At 42.7% G+C, this 17,189-nt stretch overlaps 1 protein-coding gene across 11 annotated transcripts in view; it reads right to left on the bottom strand.

The window, feature by feature from the left end:
* The window catches only part of DOCK3 (dedicator of cytokinesis 3), a 181,368-nt gene that overhangs the window by 8,724 nt on the left and 155,455 nt on the right, over window positions 1–17,189 (bottom strand). For 6 of the 11 annotated variants that reach the window (XM_071550587.1, XM_071550594.1, XM_071550590.1 and 3 more), the window contains 12 exons: window positions 14,177–14,318; window positions 13,304–13,470; window positions 12,665–12,751; window positions 12,034–12,213; window positions 11,031–11,114; window positions 9,646–9,762; window positions 9,129–9,250; window positions 7,516–7,651; window positions 6,888–6,969; window positions 4,853–5,005; window positions 1,343–1,461; window positions 335–422 (listed from right to left, as the gene is read on the bottom strand). In XM_071550587.1, the coding sequence (XP_071406688.1) occupies window positions 335–422; window positions 1,343–1,461; window positions 4,853–5,005; window positions 6,888–6,969; window positions 7,516–7,651; window positions 9,129–9,250; window positions 9,646–9,762; window positions 11,031–11,114; window positions 12,034–12,213; window positions 12,665–12,751; window positions 13,304–13,470; window positions 14,177–14,318 (1,477 nt within the window). The remainder of the gene's footprint in view (window positions 1–334; window positions 423–1,342; window positions 1,462–4,852; window positions 5,006–6,887; window positions 6,970–7,515; window positions 7,652–9,128; window positions 9,251–9,645; window positions 9,763–11,030; window positions 11,115–12,033; window positions 12,214–12,664; window positions 12,752–13,303; window positions 13,471–14,176; window positions 14,319–17,189) is intronic. The other 5 variants (XM_071550595.1, XM_071550597.1, XM_071550598.1 and 2 more) reach the window with 3 other exon arrangements.

Below are 17,189 nucleotides of genomic sequence, written 5' to 3'. Positions count from 1 at the left end.
TATTAAAAAATATGGTCCCAACATTGCTCTCTTCTTAGATAACTTCTCATATGCTGCTTTGGAAGTTTTTCTTGATAAAGGTGCAGGATTCGTATCAATAACAAAGCGCTAAACTCAGAAAACTTTCTGAAATAGAGAGGTTTGTGCAACCCGACCCTTCTGAGAACACTGAAATGACGACAGGTTGGCAGAAGGCCCAGTTAATTAAACTGTTAATTAGACAAGCGTGAGACAATGCACTCTGCCAGGAAATGCAGAAGCCCATTTGTTACTTGCTGTAGCATGACCAGAAGAACAATATTTTAGCAAGCAAGCTGACTAGGAAGAGGAGTACCTTTCTCAGCCACGGACAGGTTGGGATCACTGCAAGGTTTGCATGGTCCAATCATTTGCTGGATCAAGGCGCGCTGGAAATTCGGAGGCTAAGGGAGAAAAGAGTCAGCAAAGAAGAGTTAAAAAAAATTACAGACCAACTGGGGCAACATGAGGGCTTTCTGTTCACTTTTTGTCAGCAAAGAAAGTTTATCTAAAGGTTTAATGGGAACTGTTGGCTGTGCCTGTGTTGGCAAGTACTGCAGTGCAATGATGGTGGGTCTCTAAAGGGTAACAGTGCTGAGGGCTCACAGTTCCTGCAGCTTGTGTTCTCTGGGGGAGTCATTTTGGACCAGCTCTAGCCTGGCCTTGTGCCCATGATCACCAGGAATGCATCATGTGCCTTTCTGGAGCTTTCCTTTGGCCTTGGTGTTGTTTGAGTTTGCATGCTCTGAGACAGTTCTCTGAGGTGAACTGAAGTGGGCATGACCAGGAATTCCCTTCAGAAGTGCAGGCCGGGGCCAGATTTAAATGCTTACATACAGGCACACTGAATTTTTCAATTTGTCTAGATAAAATAGTAGATATGGGCCCAGACTGTTTGGACACCCTGTATCAATATATTATTTCAGCCCCACATGTTTTTTTGATACCTCTGGAAATCATCATAAAGCTATTTAGGATCAGCTTTGAGGCTGGACTGTGGGATGGTTGTGGTTGCAAAGAAATTAATAAATAAAATAGTATGATGACTTGCAGTGGACCAGGGCTTACAGGATAAAGTTGGGAAGTAAGACGAGTTCATTTTTACAGGGTTTTTCTGCAATTTTAAGAGTCATTACAATTTTTATCACTTGAGTGCCATGGTGGGTGACTCCAGGCAGGGGAGTAATATCAAAAATTCTGCATCACCTCAGATGATGATCCTAAGTAAGTTGCTGTGCTTTCCAAAAAGAAAAAGGAAAGCTTTTAAGGTGGTCAAACCCAGCACAAATAGTCACAGTTACAGAGAAGAAACAGGAGTCACTACCTGTCCGTTTTCCATGATGGCTGCAGGATACATGGCACTGCTGGGCCGGTCCCGGTGCGCGGGCAGCAGCATCATCATCTCCCGAGAGTGCCGGTACTTATCTGGTAGAGAGGGAGAGCCTGTAAACAAGTGAGAACAATCACGTACACGGGACAAACAACAGCCATGTCTCCGCATGCCCAGGGATTTTGGCCTCCTGTGCAAGTGGTTTGGACGGATGATCTCACAGGACTCAAAAAAACATGGTGCCGAGCCCACTAAGCAGCTGACTGTTGGTGGGTGCATAGCACGAGATGGGGTAAGAACTGGCTTGTTATATACAATTAAGGACGTACCATGTAAGGTGTGTGAGATGTAAGTGTCCCTAGTTGTGTGTTGCAAAGTGCTTCCTCTTAAACAAAAAAAAGAGTGGGCATCTGTGTGGAATCGGCTGTGGCTGTGCTGTACAGTGCCTAATGCTGCCCTGCCCTCATAAAGTATTGCAGAGGAATAGAATTGCCATAAAATGGTGCATTTTAGGACTGAATGTGGAAGAAAGGGATAAAAGCTTGAGATACATCATTTAGTTAAAGCGGGAAGCTACAGGAAGCTGCTTCATTCCTCAGTTCTGGTAGAGGTAAGTGTTGCCATTTAGTTGGTGATACCTTGGTTAGCTTCCTCTTGTTAAAGCAGAACAAAGCCCAGTGATAAACAGAATTTTCCATAAGTGTGAGTGGCACTTTGCTTACAATGCTGCTGTAATGATGATTACTACTGAGGGTGTTGCTATACTGAGCTCTTTTATGACACCAGGACATTTACCAGTGCTTAGTAGGAATAGGCTTGATTTATCTATTAGTTATCTGTGTAGTTGTCATTTCAGATACTGGGGTATTTCATGTAAACAGCTTCCTGGCAGCTGGAATTACCTGGGTCTCACGTCCTTCAAGATGAGTGCCACAAAACAATATGCCCTCTGATGTGCAACAGCTGACAATGGATTTGCCAGAAGAATGATTCTCATTAGTGACTTCCTGAAGTCTGACACTACTGATACACACATCCCTTGGGAAGCACAGTACTAGGCAGGGATTGATGTTCTGAAGCTGCTGAAGTGAGCTGTAATTTGCACTGATTGTTTGATTGCGTCACAGACACGCACTGAACAGATGGCAGCACACAGCGCATTACAGAGCCATGCCAGCTTTTGGGGAATACATGCCCCCTCTGGCAAACTTCCACAACCACACACATTACCTGGACAGCACTCCAACATATGAGCAAAGGCATTGTGCTGGTTGATGCAGCTTTTACCCCAGCAAAAGCAAACATGCAGTTTTTGGGACTGATATTCAGCACACAGTGGAAGGAACAATGTGTCCAGCAGAATGCAGGATAAGGTCCTACAATTGCATCAATTCCATATGGGGGGCAGATGCCAGATTAATCTACACCCCCACTCCAACATGAACAGCTGTAGAGTATCTGCATTCTAGTCCCGAACTCATTTTCTCCCCAGACATAGAACAGAAACATAATTAGACAACATTCTTTGCTCTTACGTACAACATCAGCTTGGAGAACACAGTGTTAACGCTTTGTGCTGAGTCTTTTACTCACAGCTCACAGATAGTCCTGTTCTGCAGGACAGATGTAAAGATGCTGAACTTTTAGGTGTGCCCAGAACTGCAGCACAGCACAACCTACACTTTTCCCTTTTTATTTGTCATCCTTGCTCTTTTGTATCAAAGCTGCAAACCACCTCTATGTGCTGTCAATTTATAAGGAATTACAGTTTCCATAGACCTTGAATTGCATGACCTGAGAAATCCCACATGTGCTGGCAGAGTTTAGTTTACAAAACAGCTCTGCTGTATGCTACCCTAAATTTGTAACTACCTATAGCTATAAAAATTTCAAGAGATTGTGTCAACTGTCCAGTCTGCAGACAAAATTAAGTACTGCTGCTTTGGACAGGTAGAGAGCACGATCACTATGGCTCCTTTCAGGGACTGGCAAAACGTAAAAAACAGAGTCAAAAAAGGCTCTTAGAAGCTTCCAGAGCAGCCGGTGGGCACATAAAACGCTGCAGCGTGTGTCAGGGCTACTCCTTTTAGCCTTTAGCTTGGTGCACGTGGTGTGTGCAGCACTGTAGGTCCTTACTAATGAGAAAGGAAAACCTGTGCTGAAGCCAGAGGTAGTTTTTCTTTTATAAATACGTTAATCCATTTGTGGCAATATTAGTCTTAAAGAGTGGAACTGAGCATTAATGTAGATGAACTCCAAAGTCATTGAACCTTTTCTCCTGATTCATCATTTTCATTACTGTTATGAAAACAGTTTGCTCCTGCATCTAATCATAAGGTTTTTACTTTAAAAAGGAAGTTTTAATATAAGTATATTGGTTTGTTCAAAGTGCTGAATAAGACACGAGGACTCATTTTCTACACCTTGACAAGGGGCTGTGTTGAGGAGGCAGTAAGGATGCCTTAAGTGTCCAAGTGGGAGTTGCTTTTCGAGTCCATCAGAGGCATCCCAACTGCACTTTAAATTAAGTTACTGAAAAAACCCTTACTCACTCCTAGCTCTTCCCAGGCCTTTTTGCATTTCGGTTTCTGCTTAACGAACCAGCCTGTATAATCTTTTAACTCCAGTAAGGTTACAGAAGTGCCTATGAGTCACTTCAAAGGAAGCCAAACCAAACTGAACTTCTTACTGATCCTCCACACAACATGAGTGCTTTCCTGATAGGGAAGAAGCCACACAAGGGTCAAGCCAGGTGAAAACTGAAAGATAATTATTTGTAAAAGCGAGTAACTGGTAATGTCTTTATCGTTAGCAGAGAATTAGAAAATTATTACTGTATTCTGATTTCAGTTCTATTTAAGGCTTTTGCTATAAATTGTGTATAACTACTGTAAATTTTGGTACATTAATCTGCTGTTCAGTGATATAATCAAATCATTGATCTACTTTCCTGATGACTATCTTTGAAATTTTTTTTATTAATAGCTTTACTGTTGCCAAATAATTGCCTGTGTTGCTGTTTTAAAATCAGTGAAAGGGTCATTTTTTCCAAGTGGAGAATTGGAAGTGTTATTTAAATTCCTGCTGGATTCTTAATACAAATGGCCATGGCTTCCTTTGGTCACTGATGGAACTAATCTGTATTATAAAGATACCAGTCTCCTCAGGAAAGGGCTCTGCAGTTAAACAGAGAAGGTATCCCACCTGCATGGTGGGATAGTGCTTTTTCACCTCTACATGTACATTTGAATCACTGACAGAAGCATTTAAAAATCAGGTAAAATCTAGAAGTCCTACCTAACTGTGCTCAGGTTAAAGCCACAGGTGATAAAGATGCAAAGTTGATAAATTTAGGTGGCCTGTATGGAATGAATTGTTGGCCTCCGTACACTTCCCATCTGACAAGTGTTCAGCTGCAGCATCGTGACTATCGTAGCTTTGTTGGCAGTCTCAGCAGAAAGGCCAAGGGTTGGATGGGTCATGGAGACTGAACTATCCTCTCACCTCTAGAGGTGGTCCCTCCGGGACAGAGATGAGGCACATGGGTGGGGGCAGCGTGGGGGAACTTGCACAGCTGCCGCCCATGCTGTATCTGCTCTGTGGGTAAATAGAGGGCTTCAGCCTCCAGTGGGGTCAATCCAGCACCTTTCACCAGCGCTAAATTAAAAAGAATATAAATAAATACCAAAAAAAAGGAAAAAAGAAAAGAAAAGGAAAAAAAAAAGGATAGAGGTGCATTGGCAGAGCTGCACATGTAATGTCTGTGAAGTACCTTGCTCCAGCCAGTGACACTGGAATCTCATTTTCACAAGCATCAAATTCACCCAGTTAAAAAAGAAAACAAAAGGAAAAATCACCAAGGAGAAGAACAAAGCTGTATTACCACAGTGGAATTTAAGTGTAAGGGGTTTTTCTCATTAAGAACAGCTTCATTCCCGACAGGGCTCTCATAATAACCAGAGCAGTGACTGGCACACTGGAGACACACAGAGCATCTGGGACCTTACCAGAAGTGAAATCCCACAGTGAGTGGGTAATGTCTGAAGGCTGTGCTCACATAACTTAGAAGTGAACAAAACTAGCAGAGAATAAATGCTCTATCACAGGCTATACAAGTATTTTTCAAGCACATTCCTTCTTTATTGTTTCCCCCTTATGGTCAGTCTGGGTCCCATCCCTGGGAGGTGCTGTTGGCTCACCCAGCAGCCCATCCATGCCCTTTGGAGCATTCATCACTGTTGGTTTCTAAGCAACAATGAATAATACCATAGAGAGGGAAGACTGTCACAGCCTGTCACTCAGAAAGACTGTCACAGCCTGTCACTGGACTTCTAAAGTGGAAAACAGCATGAAACAGTATGAGCACCAAACCCCTCAGATCCCCCAAAACATTCATGTGCCAGCTGAGGCACATCCACTTAAGGACATCTTCCTGACATGATAGCCCTGTCCTCAGTTCCATCTTCCCTTTCCTGTTGTACCAGTTTCACCTGGTTACTTTACTATTTCATTATTTTCCTTTCAGCCTTTGGTAATTAGTGCAGCTATCTGCCTTTATTTGAAGATGTTCACTTCCCACCTTCCTACTCCATCTGATCCTTCAATTAAATCACTTTGTTGCATCTGTGTCATAACAGCCAGTCAATTAGGATTTTACTGCCAGATTGAGCAAAAGAGCCTCAAACTGGCTTAAGGTAAAGGGCCCTTCTCCGTATTCTCCATCCACCAGGAGACAAAGAGTTCCCCTGTATGGAAAAAGGGGTAAGATTAAAGTATCAGCCTCTGTCTCTGGTTATATCCTGGACACCTTCTTCAGACACCTGTGAAAGGAGGTGTAAAACCTGCAACTGAGAATCCAAAATGAGAGGAAAGAACCAAACCCTTGAATACAAGTTACAAAAGCCAGGAGACCACATGGAGTTGTTTTGCTTCAGTTTGGAGACTTGGGAAAAAGTGATTACGAATATCAAGACCAGCTAACTGTAACACAAAGGCAATATCAGTACCCCCAGAGTCTGCTTTTACATTTTTCCTTTCTTCAGGAACTTCCCAGAGGGAAGCTCTTCTTTATCTCCAGTACTTAAAATTCGTATCTTTCAACATTCATCCTATACATACGCTTTTGTGTACATACATGTCTGCTAAACTGCCTCAAGACCTTTTTTGTGCCATAATTTAATGAAACATGTAAAATGATTCATTTGCCTTTGTCTTCATGATCTCTCTTTTCAGTACCAAGGACTATTCTTGTTTTCCTCTAGACTGCCTGCCACAATTTTGTGGTGGAACAATGGAAATCATTATGAAATTCAACTGCCTGAAACCAGCATGCATTAGAGATACATTCCAAATACTGCTGAAAAAAATGGTTAAACTCATTTCTGGAGAATTGAAACATTTGTAAAGAAATAATTATTGAAGAGGCATTTCTATCTCCAAAAGAGAAGCAGTGGTACATGTCAGTGTAGGTGGTTTTTCAAGGCTGCCAGGTTAGGGAGCACCTGCAGGTGACCCTGAGCTGGGCCCTGTCTGTGCTTACCTCGGGCACTGGAAGGGGCAGAGTTAATCATCTGGGATGGTGCCGAGTGAGTAGAGCTCAGGCTGGAGGTGGAAGGGCTGGCCTGGGATGAGGATAAAACAGATGTTGGTGACTGAGCCTTGGAATCTGGGCTTAGAGCAAACAAGCTGCAGGAGGCAGAGGAACCATCAGGGGACAACTGAGCAGATCAGTGCCTTGGGGATTTACCTGTCGTGGGTCAGCAGAGCAGCCTTTTGCCTCGCGTCAGTGCAGGCCACTGGTAACTGCACTCAGGACTGTGGGACTTGTATCACCCCCCAAACCAAGAGCAGCACATGTTGAACACGGCAGGTAAATAACATGACAAAAATTTCGCTTTCAGAGAGCAGAGCTGTGATCTTGGACTGCAGTACCACAGTCACTGCACAAACACAGAATACTTCCTCCCAAAGCAAACTTACTGAGTTACTGTCATCTCTCTTGACCAGTGTTAGATTACACCTATTCAGTTCTTTGAGAAAAATACCAGCAGACAGATCCCAGCATGTGCACAGGTAAAGTGTGCATGTGCACACTGCTCCCAGGTGAAACCCTCTGGAGCACATTCCGTCTGTTCCCAGCCACACTCCCGGCTGTGCTGGAGCTGTACCTGCATGTGGTACATGTCCTCTGCAGTCTCCCCCACAGAACTGTCTGTCAGGATCACCAGGTTCCCCGTCTCACTGGAGGTGTGGGACGACAGAGAGGATGAGGAGTGTCGAACTGAACCAAGCAAGTTCAGTGGGCTGGAAAAAAAACAGAGACAGAGCAAGGACATAATTACATTTTGAGCTTGTGTTTTAATTTGCGAAGCCTGATGTTTTTGAAGCTATAAAGTACCTGCAGTTACCTGCTGCTTTAGGTCACCTCCCAATGTCAAACACTTTTGAAAAATCAGGCCCAATAAACTTAAACAAATCACTCCAAATGTGAGTAAATGTGAAAGAACTGACAAGAAGATTACATGGAAGACAAAACAGTATGTGGGATGTTGAATTTCAGCATCCACAGCCAGGTTAACATCACATCATGACCCTCGGAGAGTATTTGTTTAAACAAAACATGCTGAAACCACTCTCATTTTTAACACTGAAGTACAACGAGTGGGAGCAGCTTAAAAAAAACATTCCAAAGGAAGCCAAGCACAGGACACACAGGTCAAAATACAGTTTCCCTTATTGCATCCATTGGGCCTCAGCATTACTGTTGAAAGCAGTTTTGTAGCTGACAGTAAAGTAACACAGACCAGCTGGTGTGTAGGATGCACCCTGATCTCACTCAGGGAGTTAACTTTGTCACTCTGAATCACATACACAAATAAATGACGTATTTTGTACACTACAGAATCTCCCTAGTTTGTCCTAAGAACTAAAAAAGCCTTTACAAAGGGATGAATTTGAAGGAAAAAAAATGTTATCACCAGACAACAATTGTCAACTGCCAAGCTGCAGAAGTGGGTACTCAGGTTTAAGAGCAAAAAGAATGTCGCCATCCTGGATTTGTGGACTCAAGACCAAGTTTCCACAGCTTTTAATGCCAAGCTTTAAAAACAGCTAAACTATAGACACCCACCAGGAAAAATAAACACAGAAGAATAATTAGCATTTTCAAATAAGCAATTTCAACTGCAGATAAAAAACACTGATTTGTCCAGATAATCCCAATTTTTATCCTCAGTCATTATCTCAGATTTTATAGATGGGCATTTAGCTTGAATAAGCACCCACAGAGGCATTTTTTGATGTTCTAATCATCCTTGTATTTGGCTTCTGATTTGATCAGAATTATAAAAAGCAATGATGTGAACATTTTTGATCCTTCAAAATGGGTACATATTGAGTTGGGTTTTAAAACAAGCAATGAAATTTTCCTTTCATGGTAGGTAAGGACCCAGTTATTTGCTGTTGGCATAACAGAGGTTGGAAACTCTAAAGTCAGATTGAGTCTGGAGAAGTGAGTGGCAGATGTGTGGGTTTGCCCCTACAATGAGTAAAGTCATGGAGTAACACCTGGAGGTGTTCAGCATTTGCTGCAAAGTGGATTTCTCAACTTTTTAATTCCAGTTCTCAAATGTCAATAATTAGCACTGCATGAAGACAAAAGGCACTTCTGCCAAAACTCATCCTGCCCCTCCTGCAGTACTGCCAACCGCCTCTTAGATCCTTGAATCCTGGTGCAACAGTGTGCAGGGATCCCTGATATTTGGGCAGGGGAAGGGGGTACCTGTGTCGATGCACCAGCTTTATGCTCTCTGGGCTCATGGGTCCGTGTGACACCAGCACGTTGCTGCGGGGAGTACTCGAGCCAGAACAGGCTGGACTCAGCTTATCCAAACCAGGCAACTCCTGCAAAGCAAACAGACTTCAGCTAAGTCAGTCATGGGAAACTGCAGGTTTTCTTCATGTCATTCCACTCTTTTGAAGAGCTCAACATCCAACACTTCCTGTAAATCCTCCTCTGTTTTACATAATTTTCTGCTGTGTGAGACAGCAACTGAAAATTAAGCTTTACAACTGCTCTGTGATGCAACAAAGAACGTACAAATATTAACAATTTCTGTTTAAAGGCTAAGTTAACGTATTTCCGGGGACTTCCTTCTTGCACAAAAGTCATGAATTTTTTTGGTAATTTGTCAATCCAATGCTGCATCAGCCCAGTTCTTTTGAGACCCTTACTGCAACTGACAGACATTTATTCATAACTGTATAATATAACAGGGGAAAAGTGGCTGTGAGCTCACGTGGTACAGGCTGGATCTCATCATCTGGAACTGGTCTATCAGCTTCTTGTGCAGGGGACGCATCTCGGGGTGTACAAATTTCTCATGGACTGCCAGACCCACTCCCAGGACATGCACCTGTGAAAATGTAACATCACAAACCCAAATAAACCATGTCTGAGAGAGAGAAGAGAAGCCTGTCCTGCAGTTCTGCCAGTGTGCAAGGAAGTACTCTAAAATATGCCACCATTCAATACAAGAACTGCTGATAATTAAGCAAGCCAAGGAATCCTGGCAAGTTCATACTACTCCAAGAAGTACTTTAAGTGTGAGAGAAGTATATTTGTGTCATGTTGGATTGCTTTTAAGACATATAACTGTAAAAAATTACCAGGGAGATTCTCTGTCTGGAGGGACCAGCGTGATGCCCTCACACAGACAATGCCCTGCGACAAAAACGCCCCCTTCCAGTGCCAGGGAAGGGGTCGGAGCTGCCAACAGAGATTTCCAAAAGGAGCTTCTGATAATTGAGCTGAACAGCAGCAGTGGCACACACACAGTCACTCTGCCTGTTCCTCATTAGTTATTTCTAAAGGTCACTTTTTCAAAGGTCAGACATATAATAGTAGTGATTGAATGAGATTATATAAGGTCTCGGATGAAAGAAAATAGCAGTGATAGCAGGCTAAAGATGTATATAATTCCCTACATGGTCCAAAGTCTGTACAAACAACAACTAATTAATCTTCAAACATCCTCCTGAGGACTGAAGGGAGATAAACATTATCTTTATTTTTCAGATGGGGAATCTGAAATGCAGTTCAGTGATTTGTTGAAGAAACAGGCCTGGTAGCTCTATTCAGACTTGGGCACATTGTTTAATGGGGTATATCTTGCCAAACTTTCAGTTAAGAGGGGTGTGATTATCTGATTTCATTCCCATCAAAGCATCCTTCAGCTTTATCTACCAAGATGTCTCATGGAGACATTATGGAAAAATAAAACTGCAGATAACAGAAACAGGCATTAAGTTTTCATAAGTGGCTCTGCCAGTTTAATCTGAAGCCTGACCTGTCCTGTCTCTGATTATCTTTGAAATTTGCTGGGGAGACATAATTCAAAATGCCAAAAATGAATGGCAGGCTTGAAACGCAGCAAGACGTCTGTTGGATAACAAATAGAGACAACAAAATTAATGTACTTTTAGCTGAGCTTCACCTCATATCCCATAAGGTGAAAGGCTTCTCATAATCCCCTTGCCCATCTCCCTTCTTTTCTGATTGAATGTATTTAGAACTCCTGTACTCTTTGCTTCTGAATGACTCGGTTTGATCTGATGTGTTTAGACCCACTGCTGATGAATCCAGACACTGTAGCAATGTCCTCCTGTATCTGAAAAACAGTACCTGTTCCTGCATGAGTTCCTTGAGCTGTGTGATCTTCTCTGCGTCTCCAGGGTGCTTTGTGATATAATCCTTATCAAAAAAGGCCTGCAGGAAAAGGGGAAAAAAGTGCTTTTTGCTTACTGGAAAATATTTCATCATAACTTGGTGTCAAAGGATGAGTGGAAAAGGTCCAAAAATCTTGTATTAAGATAACAGCAGAGCTTAATTTTATTGTTTTCAGCACTCTGGGATGCAGAAGAAATGGTCTTAGCAACTGAAACAGTTATGTTGAATCATGAATCTGACCAAATTTCCCCATGTGACAGTGATGAGCAATACCTCTAATCCTTATATCATCCAGTTATCTGAATTTTATATAGTTCCCTTCACACAACTGTCTAAAGTTAAAGGAAGTACGTGAGTAAATTGGTAACTAATGTAAAGTCTGAAGAGCATTCTCCCTACAGCTCCATTGGGAAGTCACATTCCACACCCCTGTACCACAGATGCCTGTTTTCAGTATTGTACCATAAACTCACCTTTTGCAGTGCTCAGTTTAAGGAACAGCTGCCAGAGATTATGCTGGATAACAAACTGCATATAAGATGATTTCAGGGTTACAGTGAGTAGGCCATCAGCAAGGGCATGAATTAGTGCTTTTCCTGATTCCAGGCCCAGTCAGTCTCAACTACCACGAGACCCACAACCTCTACTGCAAAATGAATTTATAATATATAAAAATACCTGCCTCACTGTTCTACCTGCCAGCTGAGGATTTCCAGGTAAGCCAAGTGCCATTCATGAGAAACCCCCCTGCCACCTGTACCCGCTTCCATGACAGATCCCAGCTCCACCCTGAAGCCCCCTGTTGACACTGCAGAATAACCAAGTAGGGGTGGAATCTCGTCTCTAGATAATAGACATGAAAATTCCTTATTTTATTAAGTCATCCTCTCTTTGAAACCAAAATGGAAATGCAATTGGAAAAGGGGGGTACTGAAGTGGGCAGCAGAGCCCAGCTCACCTCCTGGTACCGCGCGATGCCCCCGTTCACGGCCGCATCGATCACCCCGTTCAGACACATGCTGAGGAGATTAATGTTGCCGTGCATTTGTTTGTGCTGGTACTGGCTTATCAGCGTCCTCAGCTCCTGGTTCTTGTTCTCAACCACTTGAATGGCATTTTCCAAAGGACTTACTTCAACCTCAAAGGCAATAAAATATACTTTAGTTCCATGGACACATCACTTAGATTTATTATCTTCCTTGTAATGAAATGATACTCTAGAATTGTTGAATGAGCTCTCTTTGCTTTTTAGTGCTTTGTAGAAAATTAGCTACATTAACAAACTCCACTGCTGGCAGTGCTGGATTTCAGGTCACAGAGTTGTGATAACTTCTTTCTATATAATGAAGACATGGCAGCAATGCAATTATTCCTTTTGTTTTTTTTGACACTGTCTCCATTGTACCATTCCATTCCCTCACATAATTCCCCTGGTTACATTCAGATGAAGTGGTACAAAAAGGACATACTTAAATCTTTGTAAACTTCATCATTTTAAACTGCAAGATTTCAGCCAAAGGAGTTTGGCCTATCCCAGGTCCTCAGTAACTCATCAGTTCAAACCCAGTTACAGGAACTATGAATGTTACCAGTTCTCTTCTCTCCACTTCAAACCAGCGAGAGATCCCAGGCAAACTGTGAGTCAGGGTCAGAGTGGTGCGTTCAATCCACAGGCTCTGCAGGGAGTAAGGGAGGCTGTGAGGGACACAGGGAAATCCCAACCCCCCCATCTGTACTCTCACTACAGGTGCTAAGGGGGCAACATCCAGAAAAGAACAAATTAACCTCCTGAGCATCAATTTTGTACAATGTCTTACTGAAAGTCACTCGAACAACAAACCCAGAATGGAGTGTTATGCTCTACACAACACATTCAGCATTTCTGTCAGTCTTTAAAGACTGACCACCAATGCTGCCATGGGACCCAAGAAGACACTGTGGACATATGTGGCAGTAAGAAAAAAAAATCTAGCCAAACAAGAAAACCCCATCCTTGCTTCAAAATGCATTTCTCCTGGCACTAAAATAACTCAGCTTTAAACTGGACAGTGCTTTAATCATGTCAGGAGCCCGCAGTACTCAGTCAGACCATGGACTCAACAGCTACTTGTTATTTGGGTTACTGTGGTATCTTTGGCCATCAAATGAGGATTACTAGAAAGGCTTTATTGGAATAGAAGAACAGAACAAAAATCAGGTTGAGGAGATTAACACTGAAACACTCCTACCTTAAACTCGTTCTCCTTGTCCTTCGGGCCTTTGTGGAAGGGCCTGTCGTAGCGGAATTTCCGGATGTTGTTGACTCGGTAAAAGCTCTTGATGCGATCAGGGACACGGTCCATTTGCAGCACGTCTATGTTGTCTGGGATGGGAGTCACTGCATAGATCTGTAAATCTGTTAATTGTGCAGTCAAAGAAAGCTCACCAAGTGAAAAGCACATGTTAGGAAAGACAAGCAGTAAAGAGCAACCCATGGCAGCCAATTCACGTGCTGACAGTGCCCTTATGGTTACAGTCCTGTACAGCATCTCTGCTGTTCTCACAGAAGCCAAACAGTGGTGTTCCCCTGACTAAGCTCTCCAAAAGTCCTTCCAGTCCCATTAAATGTTGTGTGGCTCAGTCCTTAAATGCAAAGACCCTTGTGCTGGTTGCATGAAATCCCAGTGCAGGTGGTCAATGAGAAGAATGAGAACCAAAGCCTTGGGTATAAAAAAGGCTTAGCAGTTTTGAAGTAAGAGACTGCAAAAAAGTAATAGTGCTGATGTGAAAAAATAAAAAAGGATGGAAAATAGCATTTTGGAATCAGTATCTATTCCCAACAAAGTATTGTCCAAGAGAAGGTGTTGGGAATACTTTTAAGGACACAAACTGCTGTTGGTAAAGCATTAAAACACAGATATGACCAAGCACAGCCCTTCCCCTTCCACATCAGACATGACCTGCATTACCCCCTACTAAAAAGTGACTGTTCTCTCCATCCCTACGTAGCACGACAAACCAGTTTCTGTCTGCTGCAGACAGTGTCAGGTTTTGTCCATAGCCAGCTCTGCCTCTGTGCTCTGCCACACTCCAGTCAGTGCCTGTCCCTTCCCAAAGGATACACTGGGCATCACACTGCAGTATGGAGTCATCGGGGTGGTTTGGGTGCTGCATGGCAATGGCCTGGGGGAACTCGCTCAGCATCCGCTGCTGGAAGGCTTCCAGCCTCTCGTAGTCGTGGCCCCGACACACATATTCTTTGTTCTGCCAGAGGAACAAGAACAAATTAGTCTCCTTAAAAGTAAGTTAAATTCATCTCACTTTAGATGTTACTGCTTCAAAACCAAAGATAAATGACACTGTCAATATGCTAATGTGAGAGTAAAACTTGCATATAACACAGCTGATATATTTTATTCCTTCCTTTTTATTTACAATGTATTTCATCAAGAAGTGATGAATGAGGAGACTATTCCACTGATCTCTCAACAGCACAATGCCTCTGATCCATGAACACACAGCATTGAGTCCTGTGGTCTCTTCTTACTTGTTTTCAGAAAAGGGACTATTTTTAATTGGACTATACTGAAGTGTATCAACCAAAACCTAAGTCACCAGCTTGGCTGTTCTGCCCAGGGAAAGCTGCTGTCAAATACAATTTACACCAGATGGATAAAAGTCCTGAGGACCTCACAGAACAGAGGAAGATGTATGTTTATCATTTTATCAGTTCTCCTTAGAGAGAAGTTGCAACAAACTGTTCACAAAAGTTGCTGTTTAATCACTGCTGTTTATCACAGCCATACAACCCAGCCCTGATCGTGCTGAACAACACACGCTCAGGAACTCCCTCTCTACAGTAGAGTAATATGGAAAAGCCTTACCAGGAACTCAGTGGCCACTTAGCAAATTCCCCTTCGGCCCTAAAAGCACTTTCCTCTTGATGAACAAAATTTCATTTCTGCTAATAACGGAAAGCTGCATTTAGATATGACTCTTGAGGCATTGAACCACTTGCGCAGGGCTCTGGGATGCTTTTTGAGCCATCTCTAACTCTCAACAGCAAGATACAGGATTTCTAAAGTCCTCAGTGTCATGAAGATTGTATTCCAGTGTCTCAACCCTTGCAAAACACAATGTTGATTGGTGTTAATGTCTCCTGGTCCAAGACCAATCAAAGCAGGCAAATTCTCTAATTCTGGTAGTTTAAGCTCTCATAACAATAACTAGAAGAACAGGGAGGTTTTTCACTTTCATAAAACAAATAAAGACTCTAACACACAAGAACACTTTCCTCCCTTTTATTTTTTGCATTTGGAAGCTTCAGTATATGCAAGAATGTTTTTTTAATTGCTCTGGAAAAGGGATCTGGAGGAGCAGTTCTTGATTTTGTAGCGAAATCAAAGAGAAAGCAGCAAAATCCAATCATAAAACATGGCCAAGTTCAGTTACTTTGGCTTTGCATTTCAGTGCTCTGGAAGAGCTCTCAGGTCCTGGCTGTGACATGTGTCACTTTATATGCATCAGCCACAGCAACCTATGGGCGGGGAGAGAAATTGCATGATGGATCTTGACAGTTCAGTCTGTAATGCTCAAACTTTGCAGCTATTATTAAATCTGGAGTGAGTCCATGTCTGAAGGTGAATCTCTTCATAACACTTACTGCATTCTCTGTTTTAGCTTTTGATTGCAGCAATCTAGAAAACTGTAAGCCTATAAATAAGGTTATTGTGATTCTAAAAATAATGCCCTGAAAACACCTCAAAGCTAAATTTAATAGACTTTTCAGACAGATGCCAACACAAGATCTCAAAATGTGGCTTATCAGGCCTTACTTGAACTTCTGGTAGGTGGAAGATATGGACAGTTTTAATTTACTTATGTAGGAAGGCTAGAAACAGATGCAGAATTCATAGAAACATGTACAAGGACTTTTCAGGACAAAGGGCCTTCAAAATCAAAGATGCAGAAAGAAGTGGTTATTTTCTGTCTTAAGCTATACAGCAATAGCAAAATAAAAGAGAAAAGGGCTGGAGTTATTTGATCACTTTAAATCACTTCCATAGCCATTTGAAGATTTTAAATCCATGTAAATCTTTTTCTTCCCCCAAATAGCTGCTTCCAATCTCTTTACAGTGCGATCCACGCTGATGTGACTGCTAATGGGCTTAGTCCCTGCTCCACAGTGTGTGTGCTCTGTGGATCATTAGGGAGAGAAAGGAGGAGGATGACTTTTAATGAGATTGCTACATTAGTAATCTGCTATCAGAAGTACTGCTACCAAATATAATTGTGGAATTAACGAGGATTATAATTATGTACACTCATGTTCGCTGGTGATGGCTCCAGCCAAGGATCCACATTGTTACAGCACTTCAGAGTCAGGTTTGTTCCAGCAGACAGGAGGGGCCCAGATAAAAACCAGGATCCACAATTTAAAAAGATAAGCTACAGTCACTGGCAGCACTTCAGATGTTAGGAACACTTATGTGCCATGATGACTTTGTTTGTCATTCATTTTCTGAAACATCTGTTGTTAGATATAAAAAAAGAAATTGTCAGTTTTCTCTGGAGATCTTCCTGAAAGGGCAGATCCTGCTTCACACTGCAGCGCCTGTCCCCTCCTCAGACTCCTCTGCAGGTGTGTTCTGCTCACTGCTTTGGGCTGCTGCATGCTGAGTGCTATGAGGAGCAGCTGAGGGAGCTGGGGGTGTTTAGCTGGGAAAAAAGGAGGCTCAGGGGGGACCTTCTCACTCCCTACAACTACTGGAAAGGAGTCTGTAGCCAGGTGGGGGTCGGGCTCTTCTCCCAGGAATGAGAGACAGCATGAGAGGAAATGGCCTCAAGCTGCACTAGGAGAGGTTTTGGTTGGACATGAGGAAGAATTTCTTCACAGAAAGGTCAGGCATTGGAAGGGGCTGCCCAGGGACTGGTGGTCACCATCCCTGGCTGAAGAACTGACTGACACGGCACTCAGTGCTCTGGTCTAGTTGACAAGGTGCTGATTGGTCACAGGTTGGATCTGTGAACTCAAAGGTCTTTTCCAGCCTAAATGATTCTGTGATTCTCTGATTCTGGCACTGTCCATCTAGGATAAGCATGAGGTCACTCTTTATCCACTGGTATTTTCCTGTC

The sequence above is a fragment of the Pithys albifrons genome, chromosome 3, assembly GCF_047495875.1.
Source record: "Pithys albifrons albifrons isolate INPA30051 chromosome 3, PitAlb_v1, whole genome shotgun sequence".
NCBI classification, from domain to species: domain Eukaryota; kingdom Metazoa; phylum Chordata; class Aves; order Passeriformes; family Thamnophilidae; genus Pithys; species Pithys albifrons.
The sequence above is the reverse complement of the archived record's forward strand: the minus strand, read 5'-3'. Positions and strand labels throughout refer to the sequence as shown.